This window comes from Lachancea thermotolerans (assembly GCF_000142805.1).
Source record: "Lachancea thermotolerans CBS 6340 chromosome C complete sequence".
Taxonomy (NCBI): domain Eukaryota; kingdom Fungi; phylum Ascomycota; class Saccharomycetes; order Saccharomycetales; family Saccharomycetaceae; genus Lachancea; species Lachancea thermotolerans.
The window spans coordinates 75,873-99,800 of NC_013079.1; the positions used below are offsets into that span (position 1 = coordinate 75,873).

A 23,928-nucleotide genomic window follows, 5' to 3' on the forward strand; every position below is an offset into this window, starting at 1 on the left:
TTTCCTTTGTTTGGGTTCTATTCGCTGGTGCGCTCGCCCTGATTGAATGTCTAACTCCTTTAATTGAGAAGAGCTAGAAAATTTTCGCCGTAGAGAAGGTTCTACACTTCGTATATATTGATCAATACATTAGCCAATCACAGTTGTTATTTGGATGTTCACGTGGCCTGGGAACTGTGACTATGGTGCTACAGCCTTCGCAGGGCCCCTGCGAGTGCTGATATATCCTGCGCTTTCCAGGCCGTCTATTAAATGGAACGCGAGCTTCTGCAAAGGTCTAGCGCCCGTAATTGCTTATCGCTTATGTAACCACTCGCTTGAAGCATGTCAGCTTGATCCTGCAATAGAGAAGCATTATAAGGAACTCACGCATTTATATTCTGTGAATGTGGCAGGGAGAAACACTTTTAGTTCGATATCTAGTAATTAGTCAATGTTAGTTCGTGAATTTAATAAAGTTTACGCTTAATTGAATTTTGAAACTGTCACCAACTAAAAGCTCGTCTTCGCTTTGTTTCAGTCTAAAAATTAGGGCAAGAGTTTTACCGGACTCGTCCAGTGCTTCGGTGCGCCAGGTGGCAAACCAGAAGGCTCTCACCGTTTCTAAGCGCAGTGGCTCTGTCCTCGCACCATTATCATTATCAGTTCGAGATCACGTGCCTTATCTATAAGTATCGCTCTGCGCGAGTCATCGGAGAGACGGCTCTTCTCAGGCCGTCAAGAAACGTGAGATCAAGTCGTGCTTGCGCCGTAGGCTCGATCCAATGATGCAGGAAGTCAACTCGGTAGCCATGGAAGATGCAGGGTTGGACCAGCCGACGGAGTATCTGCCGAGCGCCAGCTATGAGGGTGTTGTGTCGGACTCCGACGAGATGAGCAGCAGGACGTCGAAACGGCGCATCAAAAGATCGGGGCTGGCGTGCGTGCGGTGCAGGCGACGGCACGCCAAGTGCAGTGGTGAGAAGCCCTGCAGTACATGTGTAGCGGCCAACATAGCGTGCGAGTACATGGAGCCTAACAAGAAACTGGTCGTTTCCATGAAGTACCTGCAGAAACTGCAGTCCGATCTCGCGGAAATGAAAAGAGAGAACATCAAGCTGCAGGCCTCGGTTAAGAATATAGCACCGCAAGACGCCGCGGAGGCTGGCCCTTCGAACAGGCCCTCGGACGTCAAGTTTCATAAAAATACTGTCGACCAAAGCACTCTCGGATCGTCGAGCGCAGCTTCCGCTTCCTCTCGCGCAGCCACTACCGATGACGAGGAAATTGTTCCCAATTTCACAGAGCGACGCGGGAGGCTGGTCGCGTCCCGCACCGGCCAACAGTATTTCGTGGGATCTTCATCTATGACCTTGTTCGGAATGGAGATCCAATCGCTCATACCCAAAAGGCTGGCTTCACGAAAGCGTGACGGCAGAGAGTTGACATCGCTGGAGGTGGATGGCACCCCTAGAGCGCCCGTTCAGCCTATAGACGAGATTCTTCAGGAAGAAGGAAACGCTTATAAGATCGTGCTGTCCAAGAACGATGGTACCAATGACATTAGCGTCAATTTTTCGCTTCCTTCTTACTCTTATGCCATATTGCTAGTTGACACCTTTGTTACCTACAACGACGGATGCTTTTACTTCTTTAACGAAGGCATTGTCAAAGAACAACTGAAAGCCGTTTATGAGGGCGGCACAGCCCTTCCAGACCACACCCTGCAAACCATATGGTTTTGCAAGGTACTGCTGATATTCGCCACTGGAGAAATGTACCTAGGCACCGCCAATAATATGAACGGCAGCAAACTGCCTTCCAAAGCGGGGGCCAAACTCCCTGGTTCTGGTTTCTTCGAACAAGCGTCGAAGATCTTCAGCTGTCTTTTCTCAAGCGGAAGAATAGAGAATGTCACAAAACCCGGCGGCCTTGAGGTTATGTTGCTGTACGCCTTTTATCTTCAGGTTGCGGACTGCACAGTCGCATCTTATTTCTACTTTGGCCAAGCTTTAAGAGCATGCCTCATAATGGGTTGGCATGTGGATGCACAAAGGGACAGCATTACACGTTTTGAACTTGAACACCGGAGGCGTCTGTGGTGGACCGTTTACATGTTCGAAAGAATGTTGAGTAGCAAGGCAGGCTTGCCTTTGAGTTTTACCGACGAAACAATCACTACAGAGCTTCCCGATGATTTTGACATGAGCTCTCCACCTGCAGGCTGTGAGCATTACATATTTCCTGAGGCTGAATACATCACTAATTGTGTCAAAATAACACAGATCAACGCTCAAATTCTGAATAAACTCTACCAGAGACAACCAGGTAGCAACATTCTTCCAGTTCTGAAAGAGATAGTGCTACAGCTGATTGAATGGAGAAGAACGCTATCTGGGTTTCTTCAAGCTGATTTCCAGCGGAAGGATTTTAAAATCTCAAGGTTATCAACCAATATTTTCACAGAGTACTTCCAGGGCATGAACCTAGCCATACGGCCTTTATTATTTCACTTCGCCTCAATCCAACTCAAGCGCTCAGAGACTTCAGACACCTACATCAATTTGCAAGATTACTCACCAACCATCTCTGCCCTCTTAAACTGTTCTTTGCAGGCTTCCATCAACACAATCCGTTCTTTATGGTACCTCAAGCTCCAGAACATGGTCGCTCTTTTTGGCTACATGGATAGGGAGTACTTGTTCACCGCAGCGTGTACATTGGTACTGTTCAACGCGGCTTTTGGTATTCACGATCAAACTGCAGAACATCTGGATCATGCGCTACTAACATTTACAAAGATGAGAAACTTGGGAAATAACCCTGCCGGACACCGGCGTGCTCAGCTATTGAGGCTCATGAGCAGTTTGGATTTTAAAGGATCCATGAAAGAACTAATTCAAAACCACGTCGATGACTTAAGGCCAGACGCGCAATTCGAAAATCATGGTGACAAGGAAGCCGAGATTGTCTCCTATGTGTCCACCGAATCAGATGTTGTGAGAATTAGTCCCTCTGCTTCAGTTTCCCTTGAAGGAGATTTTAGAGCCGACTCACCAAAGGAAGGTGAAATAGTCCGGGAGAACAACGCAAGTACGTTTGAACCATTTTCCTTAGATAGCAAAAGCGACATACAGAAATTTCTGGCTGGTCTTGAAAATGTGGACACGAGTGAAAACGAGCTTTGGAAGGAAATTTCTCACCAGGCAATGTGGCTAGGCAACGCCATGGACCCAACCGGCCCAGTAGGCGACGAAGATACAACTGGTGGTCTCAATTTTTTTGAGTAAAAACGGAAGCGCTTATAGGTGGGGGCGGGGGACAGAAATAGCATAAAAAAACCTACAACAAGCGATGCCTGGCTCTAAAACCTGTTACCTATGAAAGTTTAAGCTGCCTGGTGAGAAAATTTGAGATACTCGAATTGAATTAATATTTAATTGATGGGCAAACCTGATTTATTGCGCGACGTTTCTTAGATTCTTTTAGCTGGCAACAGGAAAAGCGTTCTATAATATATAGTATTTAATTTACACATGCATAAATGGATAGTTGAGGTTTGTCTGATGCGAAGTTTGATTACCAATGGTGCAAAGGCGCTTCAGAACATTATCAACGTCACCTTCCATCCACTCAGCTAACCTTTTTTGTGACTTCGAGACTGCAGCGTAGCCGGCACCCAATTCAGAATAGTTGACATCAAGTTGTTGTGATACAAGGAACTGTTTCAAACGGAGTTTATTTTTAGTGTTGGCGAGAGTTTCAGTAGAGACCCCAACAAGCCCTTCAGATGAGCCTTCCCGCAAAGCCTCCAAGAAAGATACACCAGCATAACGTGTAATAAGAGTAGGACCACCAGTTTCGATTCTTTGGATGCGGTAAACTAAGAGATTCAAAGTATTTCGTTGCCCGAGATTAATGTAGGGAGAGTTGAGTAAATTCATCATCCATTCAAGCAGGTTTCTTGACCTCAAAAGCTTTATGTCATCCTCTGATTTGATGCCTCGTTGGATAGCCTCAAGAAACCAGTTCAAGTATTTGTAATAGTGCTCGCCGTCCTCAGTGGGCCTCGTAACAACAACCGCATCATATAGAGGGAGATGTTGCGGCTGCACAGATGGCGAGGCGAGCACCCACTTGTAAGCTTTCTCGTATAAAACAGACGAAGGCTGAGTTAATATACTGGACAAGCGTGAAATCATATACCAAACTAAGGGACTGACCTCCTGGTCTTTCTCGGTATGAAAGGTGTAGGCAACCTTCATCAAAAATATATGGAAGATGTTGCTATCTTTGAAACTCCCACCGTGTTTCAACGAGTCAATCATTTTATAGATTAATGCTAGCGCCACATCTTTTGTCTCATTCCTTTCGCTTAATGATAAAATAACCAATTCGAGCAGGCCAGAAACAACTACTTTCCTCATGTCAAAGAATGAGGCCTGAGACTGACTCTCCAAATCGGAGTTATCATTCCTGAAAAGTTCTTTATTATTGGCAACCAAAAGAAGTATGAACAATGGATCATAAACCTTTCTTTCGAAGTTCTGATATGTCAATTCAATGGCTTCCTCGAAAGCCACCAATCGATGCCATGTATCCTCCACATTTCCACTAGCGAATTGTGGAATAGAAGGTTGTTCACAAGCAAAGTTTTCAATAGTAGTATTAATCCGTGCTCTCTTAATGGTCAATACGAGACCTTCTCTCTCCTTGGTTAGTAATGGGGTGTCATCAGCTTGATCTTCCTCAAAATCTTCTTGAAAGTCCCAGACAAAAACGTTGTTCGTCCATGAAGAAAGAGTCCTTGACTCAATCTCTTTCAAAACGTCGAAAATAATCCTATCGTCTGCTGATACTGATCCATTGTAACTCAACAAAAGTTTCTCTTGAACAATTGGGGTCGCGTTTTTAGCAGCGTCGAGGTGAAACAGACGGCTCATGATTGAAGAGGTTAGGAAGCGTGCATGTGAATTAGTTTTTTGATCGTTCAAAGACGATTGCTCATTATTCAGGAGAAGCTGTAGCATTTTATTACTGTTCACCTGAGAGTTGCTAGCCCCGAGAAGTAAAATGTTCAGGTATTCCAAAGCCTCAGCGCGACCTACCCACATCCCACCCAAAATCACCTCAACTTGGGTTTCAAGGATCGATTGCACGCCCAATGACCATATGTTCACCTTAAACAGCAGCCCTTTGAAGTTTTGTAAAAACTCGGAAAATTTTGAAGATAAGTGATTCCGCTCTGCAAAAGTCTTTGTGATGTATAGAACTGATTTTTGCATCCAGGTAGAAATATTGTGGTCCCCCTTTACGTTGTAGAGTTCAACAATCTTGGCGGCCCAAGGGCTGAATCTGTATTCGTTCTGCGAAATTAAAAACCCGAGAACGTTGTGCTTCAGATCCTCTGAAGCATTCGCGTGGCAGTCGTAAAACAGCTTCATTGCGGCTTCAAAGTCAAGCACAGATAGTTTACTTAAATCATCGCATGCAGAATGCAAGGCTCTGTCGACAAAATGGGAGGCCTCAGTATCCTTGGCTTTATCACTAATTGCTGCGGCAACGTTGATGCAAAGGCTCTCGCACTTGATTAAATCAAGGAAGCCCATTATTTTTTTAGCACCTTCTTCGTATGCTAAGCAGTCGATGATAATTGGGTAGCTAATAGCATCCTCCAGTGCCAAAGAAATTATGGACTCAAAGTTCGGGTTTTCAACCAGCTTTTTAGTCAAGTACTCGGACAAGACATCTGTTATTTTTTCAGATTTTAAGGCTAATAGTTCCATGAATCTGGTTCCGGGCAAAGTAGTTCCTCGCTTGACCATCTCCGTCAGAATCAATGGCAAGAGGTCTTGATTATTCAGTAGAAGCCTAAGCTGAATTTCCGAGAGCTGTGAATCTGACAGTATCTGAAGACCTTTTATCAATATTGACATCAGATCTGGATTACTGCTCCACTGCGGGAGACGTTCTCCCCATAAATGATGAATGTAAGCACTAACTTCGGAAACATCTTCGTCCAACTGCAAATAAACTTCGAGCATTGAATTGGTAACATATGCACTCTTTTCGCAGACCAATTCGTTCTCTGTGTCTATGTCAGCAGCTATAGTGACTTTTTCGAAATACTTTGTAGAAGCAAACTTTTGTTTGAAGTCATCTTGGGATAGTGTATAGTTTGCGGCCTTCATTAGTAAGTTGTCCACGATAGCACAAAACTTTTGCAGCTTCATGCTCGAAGTATCTGCTTTCAATAAAAACTGGATTCTGGTCAGTAAACCAGCAATATCAAGTTCATTAGTAGGGTATCTTGCAACCTGATCGAGATCTGAAGTCGAAACCAAAGTAATGTGTTGGAAGAAAGAGTATGGGGCATTGTTTGAAAGCAAATAATCTTGGCCCTGCAAAAGGTCCAGGCTATCATCATAATTTTCAAAATTCAAGTATTCGCTCTGCAAATCACTCGAAATTGAAGGAGCTGCTTCCAAAAGAGGTTTGAGGCTTTCAATAGGCTCTCTAACAAAATAGCAGGATCTCAGATAAATCAACATCCATCTTAACACTAACTCAAAGGGTGTTTGCTTGTCAACAAACGACCACTGCTCAATCAACGCAACCAAGAACGGCGAACAGTTCTCGTAAGGCACTGACATGTCAACGTACTTATAGGGCGTCTTCATACACCTAGCAACTGTTTCATCGAGAAGTTTCCAAATTTTGCTCTCTTGTGCCGAAGAGCGGCAACTCTCGCTTCTCATAATAACCTGAAGACTGTTTATTAATACAAGGACTGGTGAGGCGAGAAGCTCATCATTGTTGAAGAGAACTGTGAAGTTCAGCAGGTTTTCCAACAATTCTTTCACCTTGTTCGTGATCGAATTTGTTGCATTGGCAGAAGAAGCCAGTCTCAGCAGCGATGTGAAAATGGAATTTTCACCAGCATTCGGGTTATACCATTTTGTATGCGAGTTGTTAAATTGCTGGAAGTGCAAAAAATTATCCAGCATAACCAAATCCAAACCACTAAAAGTGTCAGATTTCATGATTGTGACAAATATGTTGTCACTTGGAAGAGTTATACTAAAGTTGAGGGGGAAAAACTTGCTGTAGTAATTCAGTATCACTGAAAGTGAAGCAGAGAGTACTTTGTTTTCGTTTTGTGCTTGCCCTGCAGCCTCAAGCGCAGATGATATCGACGACAATTCTGGAATGCGAGCTTTGAAAAGATTAATGAGTTCTGATTTAGCTGAGCTCCAGCCTTTTTCATCATAGAGGTTAATAACTATATCGAGCTTTTTGAAAGAAAAGACCAAAAGTTGACATCCCATTTGTTTAATAAGGTTAACATTGTGGCTCAAGGACTTTGTCAAAGCACTTTTTGTAATTGTGCAAGGAATAATCGATTCCATTACTAAATGAGATGATGGATGTTTATCTGTTTGGACTTCGCGGACTTTGGGTGGAACAGGCAAGTTCATCATTCTCCCTAGTAGCAATGTCATACCAAACCAATAAGAAGTCATTCTAGGATCATGGTTGCCCAATGTCCCTAAGTAGTGAGAATAAGGAGCTACAAGTTCAGGGACGTTCTCCAGAACCTTTTTGACTCTGTTAAGTTGAATTTCATCCTCCCAAGGTTTGAAAAATGTCAGCATCGTGAAAAGAAGCTTGTTGTAAAGGTAAAACTTTTTGTTATTGATGACGACCAAAGCTCCTGTGCTGCCAGAACCTGCTCCCGCGCTTGAGTAAACGGGCTCTGTAAACCATATTTTGTCATCTGAAAACGTCACGCCATCACCTTTGACACTAGAATAACTTTCAAAAAAGAGATCGGTATGGTGAACAAGATCAGCGTTAGTTGAAGAGTAGAAATAATGGATCTTGCTTATAAGAGATTCATTCAGAATTTTGCACTTGGTTACTCTCTTGAGTGATCTTTCTTTTAGGACGAAGTTTATGAGTGTGTTGAGAGTCTGGATCAGCAGCTTTACAGAATCGATTTTGGTCATATGCTTGTACCACGCGCTCATAATTTTTGGGTTTTCAGTCAAAACCGCTTTGCGCAAAATCGGCGTCGCATTTTCGATCAAGCAAAGCCAGAACTGAATGAAGTTGAATCTCATTGACAGCTCCGGATTCTTTATAGTATGCTCAAGGTCCGACAGCTCCGCTTTGGTAGGTGACAGCAGCCTAGGCAAACTGGGAAGGCTCATGTCAAAGCACGTCAAAAAGTCATCCACGTGTTGCCCTTTATTGAATGCTATAATTTGTCTCAGCAAACGCAGCGTTGGGTTTGTTATGGAAGGCTTCATGTTGTTGAGGCCTCGGTACAAAACCTTGGTGTTCTCCTGCAAAATGGAGCGGACCAGATTTGAGCCATAGATCAAGGTGCTGGAATCAGAACCCAAAACCCGGAGTGCTTTGGCTAGCCTTGAAGTGCAGCTGCTGAATTTTTGATGATTATTGACTTGCGCGTGATAGGACCACGATTGTATAATTTGAGCTGCGAATTTGCTGCTGAAAAAGGATATCACAGGTTGATAATCATTAGAAACCCCTTCATTGAGAAGGTCTATCTCTGAAATCACGCTTTGTAGCTTGTCAAAGACCCCGTCATCCATCATTGAACTCCCGCCATGCTTTTGAGATTGCGGTTTACCTGCGCCACCTGTTTGCGCGAACCGCCCCCTGAAATGACTCATGATTGGGCAAATGGTTCCTCGACTCTCAATCGACTAATGCGTAATCGCTGAAGTGCCTTGTTGCCAGATGTGAATTGCTTCAGGCAGCGGCGCGCGACGAGATGAGATGAGATGAGGGCCATTATTCGACGGGAAAAGTTTTCCAATGATCACTATTAACGAAGGAGAGGTTCATGTTAATATTGCCTATAACTTGTAGATGTGAAGTGAATGGGGAATCAAAACTAGGTAGAGAGCTAGAACCGTTGAAAACAGAGTGTCCTGCTTTTCAGTTGTTTCTCGGGGCTTCTAAGAAGGCTGAAATTGGTCAAAATAACCTGGTTGCTAGCATTGCAGAGGCGGCTACCGCGAGAATTACAAGCACTTTAGTCACTCGAGCTATAAAGAGCCGCTGGAATCCTACAAATAACCTTATAAAAATGTGGAATTTCTCCAGACTTGCATCGAGGATTTCTCGCCGTTTATATAGCTCCAGTTTCCCCCACGCGTCGTCGAAAAATCCAGGGAATTCGAAGTTCGACAAAACTATGCTGAAACCTGCTCTTGTAATTGTACTGTTCGGGTCCATGCTCACAAACGTGATGGAACAGCAGAAGAGGAACTCAGAGCTGGAAAGGAGATATGGAATGAAACTAGGGGTACTGCAAGATCTGATAGATAAGGTTAAACATGGGGAAGATTCTTCAATCGACATTGACAAAGAGCTGGCACTCGTTAACAAGCTCTTCGAGCGGTTCGAGATTTCCAAATATGTTGAGTTAGAAGAGGAAGCAAGCAAGGTTAGAAAGCTCAATGACCAAGCAGATGTGATTTCTCAAAACGAGATCGCGGCTAGGCTAAATGGCAAGAAGCCCGTAGATGATGAAACGTCACTCCGAGAGCTCTTCAGGGACATAATGAAGGATATTGACGATATACCAGTAGCAAGAAATGAAGAGTCCAAGCAGCATGACTCTAAAGTTGTCAGTAGCGATCAGAATAAGGCAATTTACCAAGTGGAGATGAAGACTGTTCCTGAGTCTGAAATACAAACTAATGAAAGAGTGCTCACAGAGGAGGCTAAAAATGAGAAGCAGCGATTAAAGTTTAGGCCTGCAACAGACTCACACGTCATAGTTGAAAATCCAGGTGAATACAGCACTGCCGCAGAAGATCATAAAGTCTCTAAATTCTTGTAATTATACTAAAAAAGGACTCAAGTTCTATGATTTATGAGGTCAAAGAGTTTCAATTTTATATATAAAGAAGCTACTTTGAATGCAAAATTAATACCAGGGGAAGGCCAGTTCAAGTTTGATCAGACGAGGGACTAGAAGTCCCCGACCCGCTTTTCGTTTCCTTTGACTCAGCTGTAGCAGAATCTTCTAGGTCTCGAGAAACTTTCTGCGCGTTTCCGCTGTCGACAGGCTTGTCGTTGCCATTAGATTCAGCCAGCGATGCAGGCGAAACGTGTGAGCCCTCTCTCTTTGGATCGTAATTGTTGATCTCGCGAGAGTGATCATCATTCTGCTCTGAGGCGTTAGCTTTCTTACCATTCGCTCCATACACACTTTGAGGAGTCAATATTTTTGACTTCTCAGTAATTCCAGGAGTTTTTGTGGGTGATTGTTGAGTGTCTTCAGAGCCTACCGCCTGTTCTGGCCTAGTTGATGATTCATGTTCTGGTTGAGCACGCGTATTCTTTTGCGGAGAGCTCCGTAAATCAAGAGATGTCAACTCAGGGGACATGTTATGGAAGTCAGGTAAAGTTTCTCTATTCTCAGGGCCCTCAGGACGGCTAGGCTTCACACTTCTATGATCTGAGGGCTTCATAGTTTCTTCAGTGCTGCTTGATGAATTTATGGAAGGCATATTGTTTTGTAGACTAGCCAGCTGTTGCAGTATTTCGGGAGGCAGTTGGCGTAGTTGATTGAAAGAGCGTTGTGGATCAAAGGGGCTCTGGCTCAATGCTGCACCGTAAGATTGCTGCCCTGCCTGTTGCTGTTGCTGTTGCTGTTGCTGTTGTTGCTGCTGCTGCTGTTGCTGTTGCTGTTGTTGTTGTTGCCTTTGCTGCTGCTGCTGTAATTGTTGTTGAGGCATCATAGGTGACTCTGAAGGGGGCGCAACGAAAGATTGCTGAGGTTGTTGGGGTACAACAGGGTCGTCCGTCAAAAGACCTGGGATCTGAGCCAGTAGCATATGTATCTTCTTGAGTCCGTTTTCAGCCTTTTCAAATCCTTTTGAACTCATCCTTAAAATCCAAACAAAGTTTCGTAGGCAGTCCCGAAAAACGATGGATTCTTCCTTTGATGGGGCAGTCACATAAAGCAGGGCAGCGAATGTACCAATTAAAGTCAAGTTTCCTGTTGAGCAAGTATACCAGAAAGAATTGACATGCTCAAATTTCAAGTCACGAACAAACTCGATAGCAGCAATTAATCGCGTTTTTGCCGCTAGGCGGCAAACTTGCACCAATTGTGGAGAAGTTTCACTATTCAAAGTTGTGATGATCTTTCTGTGCAATGTTAATTCCACCGCAAAATACGAAAGTGTGAGTGAAGCATTACTGGTGAATCTTCGCTGTTGAAAATTATTCATAGACAACTGAGACGGTAAAGAATGATACCACTCTCTCATTTTTAGCTGGAGTGGTTTTGCAAGTTTCAGCACCTGCTCAATTTTAGTCACAGTTTTCAGAGCTCCTAATGTGTAAAACGTGTCCATGACTTCTCCTAATATGATGCTAAGAGAAACCATATGCTGGAACAGAAGTTTCCCATTCTTAAAATCCTCGCCAGTAGGAGTCATGTCAAGCATTGAAATATTCCCCACAGGACTCGTAACGTCTTTGAGGCCCTGATAGTTCATCTTGTTGTTACCATTAGAATCGTTAATAACAGGAGAGCTCTCTGGAAAGTCTTCATCTGCAAGCATCTTGACAAGCCAATTACGGCCGAGTATCAAATGGGAGTACCTAGCTTCCATCATAGAAGCCCATTTGTCTTCCAGCCAAACAGCCCATGCTAAACGTCTTCTTAGCCCTCTCTCCCAACCGGGCAACCTCCAGTCTTGACAATCAATACCTAAACCCAAGTCCTCTGCGAGAGCAACGATTTCGGAACATATTACCCAGTTGCTTGAGCTTTCGCTACGACACTGCAGTATTAGAAGGCCTGTTTGTATGATGCTCAGCTTCGGCCTTTCCACCACGTCAAAAAAAGTTCGTAATGCAATTTCATTCAACTGATTGACGACATCTGGCTTAGGGAATCCAATCAACTGCGGGTGGAAATCCCACCATTGTAGCGAAAGAGAGTACAAGGCCGCTAGTAACGGCGCCGTTAGTTCTCGATAGGACCTAGAGTACTTTTCAAGAAAAACTCGCTCATGAAGGATTGGATACTGAGGGTGTATTAGCTTGAAAAAAATGTCGACTAATATTTTGCCATGAGGATGAACTAGCTTTTCCACCATATCAATCTCCTGTTCTTGCTTCATGTACAACTGTTGGTTGAGGTCATCTCGAAGTAAGAATTGAACATTGGGAGCAACCTTCCGTAGCGCAAGAGTCTTCGAGAGCTGAACCTGATCGATCTTGTCGAGCTTGACATGGTTCACGAGGTTAATGTCGAAAACAGACGTGGGCCCCACGTAAAATGACGACCTTGGGTACTGTATTGGAGGTGGCGTGTATGCCATCTTTTGGGCTATAGGGTTGTTTGTATTATAAGTTGTATTTCCTGAAAGGTAGGCTGGCGACGCTCCGTTATGAACGCTGGCAGTTCCACTTTTAGAAGCTTGATCGTTGAGGCCTGGTGTCCCATACATCATGAAGGGGTTGAGTTGGTTGCTCCTTGTAGGGTATTGAGACGGCCCAGAAGGGTTCCGAGAATTGGAGCTTTGGTTGAGGTTTTGAAGGAGGTCTGAATAGTATTGTGATACTGAGTCGTTGTTGTTAAGCTTCGCCCGTTTCAAAAGCTCATGTACGTCGACATTTTCGTCAACGCGAGAGCGCTTTTGTTTATCTGGAACAATGTCGGTGGGCACACGTGAGGACGGCAGCTCCGAGTATGCGCACTTGATTCCCTTATTCTCGCACTGAACGCAGTTGGGCAAATCAGGTGCTATAACACACTTGATCTGTCTTCTACGGCAATGATCACAAGGTTTTTCCGCAATGACAGATTTGTTTTCTTGGGCTGCAAGCGCCTTGGAGTTTGTGTTAGGGGCAACAACGCCGGAAGGATCGGGAGAGTTGTCGCCGCTCCCCCCGCTTGAACGGCTGAAAAGCTCCTGGTAGTGCTGTAGCAGAAGGTCCAAATTTGGTTGTTTCTCGTTACTGGGGCGTGCATTCAAGTTAGGAAGATTGTAAGGTGATTGTTGAGAAGACTGTGAGTCATGACGGTTGGCAAGATCATCACCGAGTAGCTGTGATTGGCTATTCCCCAAGTTATTAAGGATATTGGTGTAGTCATCGTTTAAGTTGAGCATGGAATTGTTGACGTTACCGGAGCCCTGGCCACCAGAAGCACCGGAGTTCCAGTTATCAAGAGTATTATTGGTCATTTCTCGGAAGAGCCGTAAGGCTGGAGCACAATAACTTTTGCCGGGAAGCTCCTCTTGCTGGACTTACAGCTGTGATCTGCGGTTCAAGCGCTAAGTGACGCTTTTGCTTCGCTAAGATTCAAACAATGGTCGTGTTAGTTAAGATGAGCTGAATTCAGATTTTTACCTCAAAGTAACTAGAGATATTATAGAAGCCGGGTAACATCAAGCTAATGGGCTGGTGCTATAAAATAAGGCTCCATGCACCGTCCAGCTTGTCACCAATGGCAGCGAACAACGAGTCTCCGGAGTGGTCGCGCAGATCGACCTGCCGCTTCTTCTTGTACCAAAACTTTTGTTGTCTGGAAAGTACATCCAGCGTGTAACGTTTTCTTGGCTTAATTTGCTAGCTTTACTTAATACACGACTTGGCGACTACTGTACTAATGCGATATTGCTTGTGTGGAAGTACGAGGTGTAAACCATATTTAAACCCGAGTAAAGTTTTAGGGTCGCCTGAGTAAGCGCTAACTTAATAAACAAATTCGCCAAGGTAAGCCTCAGCAACGAACCTTGCCCTGGCGTTCAAAAACAGTTTCATTTCACTGATTTCCTTGTCAACCTCCTCCATAAACTCAATGATGAAATCCACGAGCTTCTCGGTTTTCATTGTTTCCGTGTGTTTGTTGGTGATCAGGAACGAAATGCTGAAGCCATCAATAGGAACCCTCCGCAGGACATAGAATGACTCCGCACGCTGCTCAAGGAAACGTGTGAACTTATGCACTAAAATTTGCTCAATTTCGTCGGCCTGCTTGACTTTAATGCTAACACGCACCGAGTTCACGCTAGGCTCAATCAAGACCTGCTCGTGCTCATTACGTGAAACATGCATGGGCTGAAGTTTCAGCTCGGCGCTTGTATTGCTGACTTCCACCTCAGGCCTGTTGTGCCTTTCAACCACCTGCGAGGAAAAGTTGGTCAAATTGAGTGCAGCCTGCAGTGAGAAGCGCACAGCCGTCAAGTAAGGGCGAAGAGATTGTGACATATCTGTAGCAATACCCCCAAAGTGGTCTTAAACAGCCTTCTGGGATAAGAATTGTTCTTTTTGATCGGCCCCTTTTGAAGGTGTCGAAGTTAGAGACCTAATTTCGAACCTCAAAGCCTTCGTGCGTGATTACCTCACGCTTTTCACGCTGAGAATGCAGATGAGCTCTCGAAAGAGCGACCAAGACCTCCTTCTTTATAGCCTTGTTATGTTGACTGGACCGTTATTTTGTGACCAGAAATTGACGTGACTTTATGCAAGCGCATCAATGCCAGATGCGTCTTCGTCTTGGAGAGACAGTGAAGCGTGACAAAGATCTTGATCGACGCCCAACGAGTTTGTTGAGCCGCTCAGTGGATGCGTTGTGACGGAACATGCTACAAGAATGAATCAACGCTGCAATTACGGGGTAAACGTCAACTACGCAATAGAAGACCCTTCCCTGGAGTCAACAAATTACGAACATTAAAGATGAAGTGAGGCCAAGAATTTAAGAGAATATCATTAGTTTCTCACAAGCACCATGCACCTTCCTTCGATCGAAACCACCCATGGTTGGCGACGCTCTTTTGGATCTATTTCACTTTTATTGTATACGCTAGATCGTCTGTAGGTATAAACATCTGCCCTACAGAAACTGGTTCTAATAAAGGTCATCGCGCAAGGCGAGTACAGGAACTTGAGGAAATTGCCTATAAAGACCAATGAGCAGTTGGAAAGAAGCCAATGATGCGGAAGGGAGAGTTTATTATTACAACGCCGACTCTGGTGAAACTACATGGGATAAGCCGCGGGAACTGTTCACCCAACTAGAGCTAAAACTTGAAAAACATGGATGGAAAACAGGCAAAACAGACGAAGGTCAAGTGTACTATTACAACCAGGAGACTGGCAAGTCTTGCTGGGAAATACCAACATTCGAAGAGCATGGGGAGGAGGAAGAGGCGGAAAGGCCTCATACGTCCGACGAACGAAGCACAACGCCTGCGCAGAGTAACATCGAATCATACGTTAACAACTCCATAATACTGAACGCGCCTGTTATGTCTCAAAATGAAGCAGAGCACGTTTTCATGGAAATGCTCAAGGAACATCAAATCGACTCTACTTGGTCTTTCAACAAGATTATATCCGAACTTGGCTGCAAAGATCCCAGGTATTGGTGCGTAGATGACGATCCTTTATGGAAGAGCCAGGCGTTTGAGAAGTATCTGAGCAACCGTTCTGAAGACCAGTTACTCAAGGAGCACTCCGCAGTTAATAAGTTTAAAGCTGCTTTTACCGCTATGCTCTCTCAAAACAAAGACATTCGCTATTATACGCGATGGACAACTGCAAAGCGACTATTTGCTAATGAGCCTATCTACAAACATTCGGTAGTGAGTGAAAGAACTAAGAGACAGGTATTCCAAGACTATGTTGACGATCTTCGCCGTAATCAGTCAGAAGAGCTTAATAAAACGAAGCAGCAGGCTAAGACCGAACTACAAGACTACTTAGAGTCTATAATGCCAGACAAAAAAAGCTTACTTTCGTGGCAAGAACTCAGCACAAAGTATTTATTCGAAAACAGCACGAGATTCACGTCTAACCGACATTTTCAAGCCTTATCCAAACACGACGTGCTAATGCAATACATTACCATAGTGGAGGCGTATACATCAAAAACCGAGGAGGAACTCAAAAAACTTAAATCGGCAAATTATACAAAAGACAGGATAGCTAGAGATCACTTCAAGGAACTACTAGCCGAACATAGCAAATCCATCCGCTGTAATTCCAAGTGGGAAGACTTATACTCTCTTTTTAAGTCAGACTCTCGATTTCTTTCACTTCTCGGCAGAAATGGATCTTCGGCGCTGGATTTATTCATGGATTTGGTGGAAGAAAAGGCAAATATTATGAAAGCTCAAAAGAGTATAGCGAACCAAATACTGATTGATACGAGCTTCCAATGGAGCTCCGATGCTGTTCAGGACAGAGAAAAGGTAAATGAGATTCTCAGTAAACACCAGCAGCTCAACTCTCTGGACACGATAGATCGTGGCATTTTAGTTGACAAAATGATAGACGATCAAAACCAGAAGCGTGCTCAGCAGGCCGAAATGATCCAGCGCCTATTAGAGCAGCGTAAGAAATATTTCCTTTTACTGCTACAGCGTGTTTTCAGCAGTCCGAATGCAAAGCCTGAAACCTGGGAAAAAGCCCGAGACGTTCTAAAAGGATATCCCGAATACATTGATATTAAAGAGGAATCGGTAAAAGAACAGATTTTTAAAGAGTTTGAGCCCGCAAAAGGCCAAAATACGGCAGCAGCAGCAGCTACGGGTTCGTCAGCACTCGCAGCCCCCCAAATATCAAGGAAAAGGCAGATGACGCCAGTAGAGCTCGATTACTAAATACATAGTTGAGTACTTATTGACATGCTAGGTTTGTGCGGTTGCCTCCCGGGATCACCGCCAATTCATTCATTGCTCAACAATGCACTGAGTGCGATCAAGCCCATAAGTCCCATTTTGGCGTATTTGTTTTCTGAAATCCAGATTGTAATATATCCGAGCTGCGGGATGTAGCCCTTAACGGTCCCTACAATATCCTTTTCTTTGTGCAGGTATATTTTTCTCTTGGCATACAGCGGGATGTCGTTACCGGCATTATTGTCACCTTTGGTCAACAGTAACTGCTTCCCGGAGGTCTCATCTACGTGCTCCCTTAGCACTCTGTGAACAATTGGAATCTCTTTATTGTCAACCTCGTAAACTACTACGTCACCCACTTTATTTAGCTCATTCCTGTTCCACAAGAACAGGATATCGCCCCTTTGGAATGCCGGTTCCATAGATCCTGATAGCACCACCACAATTGGCGAGTGGGAGTTAGTAACTATGGAAAGTCCTTTCCAGAACATAAATGCTGACGCAAGAGCGAAGCATAGGTTCAGAAACCGAGTTAATTCAAGCCTCAGGTTCATTATGCCGGGCCCCAATCAGAATTCTGTTGAGGGTGTTTATTTAGCGTAGTAATTATACGTATCAACATCTTGAATTCAACTGGGATCTTGTCGAGAATTAGAATGTTTGAGTACAATTATACCCGAGTACATATGTATTTATAAAACATTGCTTAAATCAGCAACATAGGGTCTTAAAGGCTATAACAGCGGCGGAGCTTGAAGTAAGTAGCAAGCTTTACAAAACTTATCAAAGAAGTCGCCAAAATCAATGAAGGTTGCAGTGTTTGGAGGCGCGGGGCGCGTTGGCAAGATTCTATGCTTAGCTTTGCGGGATAATGAGGCATTCGAGCCTCTTGCTGTGGTGCGCAGCGGCGAGCAAGCCAACGCTTTACAAGAATCAGGGGTGAACGCTTCAGTATTGGATATAGAGAAGTGCACGGTCGAAAAAATCACTGCTGCAATAGAAGGCTGCGATGCCGTTGTTTGGACGGCATGCTCTGGCGGTATAGCAATGGATAGAATCTTTACAATGGACTTAGATGGCGCCATTAAGGCCATAGAGGCCACCCAAAAAGCCAAAATCCAGCGGTTTATTATGGTTTCTGCAATCAACGTGGATAACAGGGATGCATGGTGGCATACTGCTTTGAAAAATAACTTTATTGCAAAGAGAACCGCCGATCGCATATTGCAAACGTCGGGACTTCAATACACTATCTTAAGACCCGGTTCGCTACACTCAGAGCAGGGAACAGGAAAGTTATGTTCTCTTGATTCCTTGGAGCAGAAAAAACCGTGCCACTACTTGATCGAAAGGGAAGATGTGGCGAGCTTCATCGTGCTTGCTTTGACTCATCCCGAGAAGACGACATATAAGACCATACCCCTTGCCAATGGTGAACTGCCCATGCAAGGCTTTTTATATGTTGTATGATTCTCTGAAAACGTTTACATAGGTTACCTCACGCGCTCACAACCGAGATATACATGACATTGAATAGTTACTTAACTCTTGTGATTTAGTTTCAACAAATCCTTTGAAGATTTCAAGGGCTTGCGTACTAGAGCGAGATGGCTCAATAGTGTTTTTGAGCTCCTCAAAGGTTTTTGTCCATTGGAGCCATGCTAGCCCATGCAAAAGTGAGTCCGCCAAGTCATCTTCTTTGCTCTTGCCTGCCGCCTCCCCCAGGCCAAGTAGGTCGAAAAGACTGAACTTTTTAGCCAGCGGGAGCGAACCTAGGTTTTTGTTGATAATTTCAGGGACTTCGAACTTTGGGTTCGTCCGCTCCATGAGCATTGACTTAGTAAGCGCGATCTTGAGCATCTTGGTTAAGGCAGAACTTCTAGCTTTAAGCTTAGCCTTCGGCGAACCAGCACCAAAAGTAGAATCCAACAGCGCATTTGTTGGTATAGAATTGCACCAGTATTCTGTCATTTTTTTAGGGTCTGAGGATTCAACAATGTAGTCAAGCCGCTGCCCAGGCGATTCTGCAGGTCTTGAGTAAAGCGCTTTAGATCGTAGAAAGGCAAAAAGTGTATATTCCAGAGCATTCACCTTCAAAATTGGATCTGGAACGTTTGCAGAACCCAGAGTACGTGTTCGCTGGCGCTCAATGACAAAAACATCGGTCGGATCTAGCATCAGCACCTCTGTGAGTTTCTGACCCAAAAGAGCCATGTGTTTAGGCGCAAGCTGCAATTTCTGCATTTTTAAATCGATGAAGGCGCCATCAAGTCGTATTTTGTCCCATTTTACCAGACGGGGAATATTGTCGCTAGCAGCCCAGGAGAATCGAGAGTAAGCAAAGTTTTCCAGCCCCAAATCCACGGCTGTAATACTCAAGTTGCCCCGCTGCGTACGCATGGCCGCTAACTGGTTCAAAATACCACATTGGTCAAGAATATTTTCCGTTATGATCGCTTTGGTGGTTCCAACACGGGATCCTACCGAGAAGGCCAGCTTCTTCAACGTTTTGGCATCGGATTTGTGGCAGCACCAGTCTAATGCCTCTAAAGTCGAGCGCCCTACTCCGGCTTTATGCATGCCCTTTTTCAAAAGGGCCAGAAGCTTCAAATTACGACTGCTATTGATGGTTTTCTTTCTTGGTGATACTCAATTCAAGGAATCAAGCAAGCCGTAATATTTTGGAAAAGATGACAGAGCGAGTAAATAATTGTGACCAAGGCAGCTGGAACAAGGCGTAAAGCGATGCATTCTTAGCAAATGCGTCTTTAGCGCTGCATTAGAAACCTGTGAGACTTCAATGGGCCCCAGCAACCTGAAGCGGCTGTTATGGCATGGGCCTTTTGAATGTATTGTAACATACATATTAAATTTTGACAGAACGGCATAGTGCCACTAAGCCGAACTGGTATAACACATTCAAATCTACTCCATTTTTTCTGGCAAACATTAGACTATTTTCACGGTAAACCATGAGCTACGACTCTCGTTCTTCTATATTGCGACGTGGTTTTAGACTCTCAAGTTCCCGATGTCAGCGTCGCAGTACAAAAGGCGCCTGCAAGTACAAATTAAAATCCATCTCAAGGGCGACGGAGAATTACTGTGTTCATCACTTAGCTATATCTGTACTGATGCCATTCTCAAGAGATTGGGTAGATTCTCAGAGGACATCCCCAGTGCCAACAAGGCCCGGCACCGTGTATCTTGGCAAGTACAGCTTTTCCCGCGACACACTGGAAGAAACGCGAAACGAGGAGCAGATCACAGACTTTAGGACGCCGCCAAAATCTTCGCGGTCGTTTCGCACCTCCATCAAGCGCGTTTTTGGCAAGCAGGCATTGCAACAGATTGAACCGCACCCGGACCCAACAAAGCGTCACCACAAGTTCAGGCGATGGCTCAACACGCCTGAGAAAGAATTCACTTGTACCTGGAGTGACTTTGAGGATGGCCTCGCCCCAAGAACAGCCACCACGTCAGACGAGGCTAGGTCGGAACGCAGCTCAGGCAACGAGGTTGCGAGCATGACGCATGGCACCGGAGAGTCTGCGTATGACACGTTGCGCCGCGAGCGCGATGATTCGAGCGATGTGGTCTTCGAAATGTTCAGCAGAATGTTCCTCGATTCAAATTCGGGAGCAACATTGCATGAAGATAAACTGCAAAGCGAACCAATCAAAACTGCAGGCTCTGCCCCCTGTGCACGCTCGAAGAATCGTTCTGGGAAGAGAAAACATACTATCCTTCGCAAGTTTCGCTCCACGCTCCGCAGGAGTCGGCCCCGCGAGACGGCAGGACAGTTCACTCTTACCGAGAAATACATGGGCTCCGACGAGAATCTTCAACGATGCTTGGATGACATGGACCTTATGCCCTTTGACTTGACAGCACCATCAACGGCTGGGAACAGCGGGGAGTTCCGCGATGCAAGTGCCGCCGCCCACGGCCATGAAACTGCTTTTGCAGGGGGCTTCTCGGACGCCGAGCGTACATACAGGCGTAGGTTCAGCAATGAGTCCTACGATTCTGGTTTTCTTCCAGGAGCCTTACACGTCAGGAAGATCCGCCAGTGCCATGCAGAAAGAAGTCCACATTGTGAGTAGCTAAAACTGCTGCTCAAAAACACCACAGCAACGGGTAGCGCTGCGTATAACCTGCGATAGATGTGCATTCATCGGATCCCTCCCACAAGAACGATTACGTAATACAGTAAGCATCAAACGTTTCAAACAAATACTGCGAAAGAACACTAGAAGGAGTGCACCTTTGCATCCTCGTCGATACTGTAACATAATGATGTGTTTCGGGGCTACGACCAAGTCAAAACTTAGCTTTCTACGCTATCTGTTGGCTTCTTCTCTCTCTGGCAGTCTTCTGACTCTTGGCCATTGTCTTGCATTTATTTTCATCATGGCACACATAAAAAATTATGTAGATGAAATATTAGCTCTGCTTAACAGAACTGACAACGGACTGGACAGGAAAAACAGCAGAAAGCAGGCAGAGATTGGGCAAGCAGTAGCTAGTTGGTATGGTCGGAAGCACTAATGAGGCTAGTGGAAGCACACCAGTGTCAATATTGGCAAAAAACGGCAATACCACGAGGGAAATCACAGCTTACAAAGGTGGTAGTGGCGGGGCGCAAAACACCCAAGAGAGCACGCCTAGCTATCGCCCCGCGGAGGAAAGCACGTATATGAACCCACAAAAGCTAAGAGTGGTAACTTCCGGGAAAGATAAGGAGTCCAACGGCCCGGCCGCCACAGGGCAGCGGGTGGAAAGCAGCGTCGGCGCCGAGCAGGCGCGGTCTGCAAGCGGGGCGGGGTTAAAGAGCCCCATGAGCGCCCTGGGCACTGCAGTTTCGTTTACGGTGTCGAATATCGCGGACAAGATCTCACATAGAGGCTCTATCTCCGCGAGACCGTCATCTGTGGCGCTCGCTGCGCAAGCTAATAATGGCGTTGGCGGGGGTGGCGCTCAGGGCGAAGAGCAACCGCCGGTCAACACAGGGACGCCTTTCGGGTCATCTGCAGCGTCATCGCGCCAGAACTCAGTTCATATTCCGGGTGAGTTCATTTTCTTTGAGCCCACTAATAGGCCGCAGTCTGCTTCCCCTTCGGCGAACTCAAGCGCCGTGCGCAAGTTGCCCCACCACTCGAACAAGGCTATCATCGATTCACAGCCAGGTCCACAGGTTCCGTTCACAGAGTTTTTCCAGAAGCAGGACGACAAGAAGATTCATATTTTGATAGGCGCCACTGGCTCGGTCGCCACAATAAAAGTGCCTGCAATTATTGACAAGTTGTTTAAGACATACGGTCCCGACAAAGTGTCCATCCAGCTAGTGGTCACCAAGCCAGCGGAACACTTTCTTAGAGGGCTTAAAATATCTACAGACGTGAAAATCTGGCGTGACGAGGATGAGTGGTGCGGCTTCAAGCGAATGGGTGACCCAGTTCTACATACAGAGCTACGGCGGTGGGCGGACGTGTGCCTTCTGGCCCCGTTGTCCGCAAACACCCTGGCCAAAATTGCGAACGGCATATGCGACAACCTACTAACTTCACTACTACGGTGCTGGACGGCCTCCACTCCAGTGCTGGTTGCACCAGCAATGAACACGTTCATGTACACACACCCTGTGACCAAGAAACATCTCACCATGCTACAGGAGGACTGGCCTTTCATAACGGTTCTGAAGCCTGTTGAAAAGGTGCTAGTATGCGGCGACATTGGAATGGGTGGGATGCGTGATTGGCACGACATTGTCGATATCCTGACAAAAAAGATCTCTGAGATCCGCGGTGGTGTCGGCGGTTCTGACGCCGAAGAAGAGGATGGCGACGACGATGACGATGAGGCGGATGCTAACGCGGCTGATGAAACAGACAGCGAAGATAGTGGGCTTGACGACGACGATGATGATGACGATGAAGATGACGATGACGATGGTGAAGAGGGCAACGCGAACGGCAGTGGCTACAGGGATCTCAAAGACCCCCAGAACGTAGAGCCGCTGGCTCCGCTGCGAAGCGCGCGCTCGGTGCAAGGCTCACAGTCTTAAACTGTAATTTCTCCTGCTCCTATATCAAAAATCACGTTTTTCGCTCTCGGCATTCACATTGTAACATTTTATCTCGCATACATACATAGCATTAATTGGTTGTAGACTGGTCCTGCAAGTTTTGCGGTCCACCTACGATGCTCCACCAACCTGTAGACGGCTGACAGATTTGCCGATATTCCACCAGAAAACTCGCTCCAACGAACTCTCGCCTGTTACCGCCGTGTCAATGAGGGAGGGAAGAAGGGGAGACAAACTTATCTTCTAGCTTGCTGAGCGGGGGCCAACAGGGAACCGCTGTGCAACCAGGCAGCGGCCACTAAAGTACTGGAGTGCCGAGGAGACTCTAAACTTAAAACTTCCCTCGGCTTACATGTTCACCCTGACAACCAGATTGTCTTCTGGACAGCGCCCAGTTCTGATGATACCGCCCTGAAACTCAAGCGCACACCAACAAGAAGCCTGGCTCGTTGCACTTAAGATTTGACTGTGCTATCAGCCTCGCAAGGCGTGTAATGCCTGCCTACTTTCACAAGACGCCCTAACGCGACCCGCACCCTCAACGTTAGTTACCAGCTACCCCTTCTTCGAACCCTTGCTGGCCTCCGACTTGTCTCCGAATTGCCCGCCAAAGCACGGCCCGTGGGATCCGGCCGCTGCCCCTAACTACCCGTTTCCTGATAGTTCGTTAATATTCTGGGTGCTCTTAAGTAAGACTATTTTGTGGGTGCCAAACGCGCTTCTTAGAAGATCCTAATAAAACCCTGTTCATCGTGCGACGTTGATGAACGCAGAACATTGAGCGAAGAAAGTTCCGCAGAGTAACACCGGGTCTGGGGATTCGAGCGTTATTTCCAGAGAGTGGTTTGCTCGAAATGCACCCTACTTTCAGGCCAGCCGGACTGCCTAAGGCGAAAGTGTGGTTCCTACAGCTTACGACAGCCGCACAAGGACAAGAGTCGAGGGTTAAGGAATAGAAGAAGGCCAAGAACGCCAAGATAGTCGGCATCGGAGCAAGTTATGGAGCAGCTAAGCGGAAAAATCTGAGTGCGAAAGTGCGGCGAGATGCTACGACGGAATGAAGAGCGCGCCACGGAAATACAGTGGGTTACTTAGCGGACAGGCGCGAATCACAGGGCCAGCGATGCACTCGGGGCTTGCAGTGCGGCGGATCAATGCGGATGGCGCCAG

At 45.8% G+C, this 23,928-nt stretch overlaps 11 protein-coding genes across 11 annotated transcripts; 6 read left to right on the forward strand and 5 right to left on the reverse strand.

Moving 5' to 3' along the window:
* Positions 1-764: 764 nt before the first annotated feature.
* PUT3 (Put3p) lies at positions 765-3,269 on the forward strand (the record flags this gene model as incomplete). The annotated part of the gene is made up of 1 exon (XM_002552218.1): positions 765-3,269. The coding sequence occupies one exon, from the start codon at positions 765-767 to the stop codon at positions 3,267-3,269; it is 2,505 nt and encodes an 834-aa protein (XP_002552264.1).
* Positions 3,270-3,509: 240 nt separating this feature from the next.
* Positions 3,510-8,681, reverse strand: URB1 (Urb1p; the record flags this gene model as incomplete). The annotated part of the gene is made up of 1 exon (XM_002552219.1): positions 3,510-8,681. The coding sequence occupies one exon, from the start codon at positions 8,679-8,681 to the stop codon at positions 3,510-3,512; it is 5,172 nt and encodes a 1,723-aa protein (XP_002552265.1).
* A 173-nt stretch (positions 8,682-8,854) lies between these two features.
* INA22 (Ina22p) lies at positions 8,855-9,859 on the forward strand (the record flags this gene model as incomplete). Its single annotated transcript, XM_002552220.1, has 1 exon — positions 8,855-9,859. The coding sequence occupies one exon, from the start codon at positions 8,855-8,857 to the stop codon at positions 9,857-9,859; it is 1,005 nt and encodes a 334-aa protein (XP_002552266.1).
* Positions 9,860-9,968: 109 nt separating this feature from the next.
* DAL81 (Dal81p) lies at positions 9,969-13,226 on the reverse strand (the record flags this gene model as incomplete). The annotated part of the gene is made up of 1 exon (XM_002552221.1): positions 9,969-13,226. The coding sequence occupies one exon, from the start codon at positions 13,224-13,226 to the stop codon at positions 9,969-9,971; it is 3,258 nt and encodes a 1,085-aa protein (XP_002552267.1).
* A 511-nt stretch (positions 13,227-13,737) lies between these two features.
* ARC19 (Arc19p) lies at positions 13,738-14,253 on the reverse strand (the record flags this gene model as incomplete). The annotated part of the gene is made up of 1 exon (XM_002552222.1): positions 13,738-14,253. The coding sequence occupies one exon, from the start codon at positions 14,251-14,253 to the stop codon at positions 13,738-13,740; it is 516 nt and encodes a 171-aa protein (XP_002552268.1).
* Positions 14,254-14,957: 704 nt separating this feature from the next.
* Positions 14,958-16,652, forward strand: PRP40 (snoRNA-splicing protein PRP40; the record flags this gene model as incomplete). Its single annotated transcript, XM_002552223.1, has 1 exon — positions 14,958-16,652. The coding sequence occupies one exon, from the start codon at positions 14,958-14,960 to the stop codon at positions 16,650-16,652; it is 1,695 nt and encodes a 564-aa protein (XP_002552269.1).
* A 65-nt stretch (positions 16,653-16,717) lies between these two features.
* Positions 16,718-17,224, reverse strand: SEC11 (signal peptidase complex catalytic subunit SEC11; the record flags this gene model as incomplete). Its single annotated transcript, XM_002552224.1, has 1 exon — positions 16,718-17,224. One exon carries the CDS (start codon positions 17,222-17,224, stop codon positions 16,718-16,720), a length of 507 nt encoding a protein of 168 aa, XP_002552270.1.
* Positions 17,225-17,474: 250 nt separating this feature from the next.
* KLTH0C00968g (uncharacterized protein) lies at positions 17,475-18,140 on the forward strand (the record flags this gene model as incomplete). The annotated part of the gene is made up of 1 exon (XM_002552225.1): positions 17,475-18,140. One exon carries the CDS (start codon positions 17,475-17,477, stop codon positions 18,138-18,140), a length of 666 nt encoding a protein of 221 aa, XP_002552271.1.
* Positions 18,141-18,176: 36 nt separating this feature from the next.
* Positions 18,177-19,250, reverse strand: KLTH0C00990g (cruciform cutting endonuclease; the record flags this gene model as incomplete). Its single annotated transcript, XM_002552226.1, has 1 exon — positions 18,177-19,250. One exon carries the CDS (start codon positions 19,248-19,250, stop codon positions 18,177-18,179), a length of 1,074 nt encoding a protein of 357 aa, XP_002552272.1.
* A 392-nt stretch (positions 19,251-19,642) lies between these two features.
* Positions 19,643-20,776, forward strand: KLTH0C01012g (KLTH0C01012p; the record flags this gene model as incomplete). Its single annotated transcript, XM_002552227.1, has 1 exon — positions 19,643-20,776. The coding sequence occupies one exon, from the start codon at positions 19,643-19,645 to the stop codon at positions 20,774-20,776; it is 1,134 nt and encodes a 377-aa protein (XP_002552273.1).
* Positions 20,777-21,204: 428 nt separating this feature from the next.
* CAB3 (phosphopantothenoylcysteine decarboxylase complex subunit CAB3) lies at positions 21,205-22,737 on the forward strand (the record flags this gene model as incomplete). The annotated part of the gene is made up of 1 exon (XM_002552228.1): positions 21,205-22,737. The coding sequence occupies one exon, from the start codon at positions 21,205-21,207 to the stop codon at positions 22,735-22,737; it is 1,533 nt and encodes a 510-aa protein (XP_002552274.1).
* Between the last annotated feature and the right edge of the window lie 1,191 nt (positions 22,738-23,928).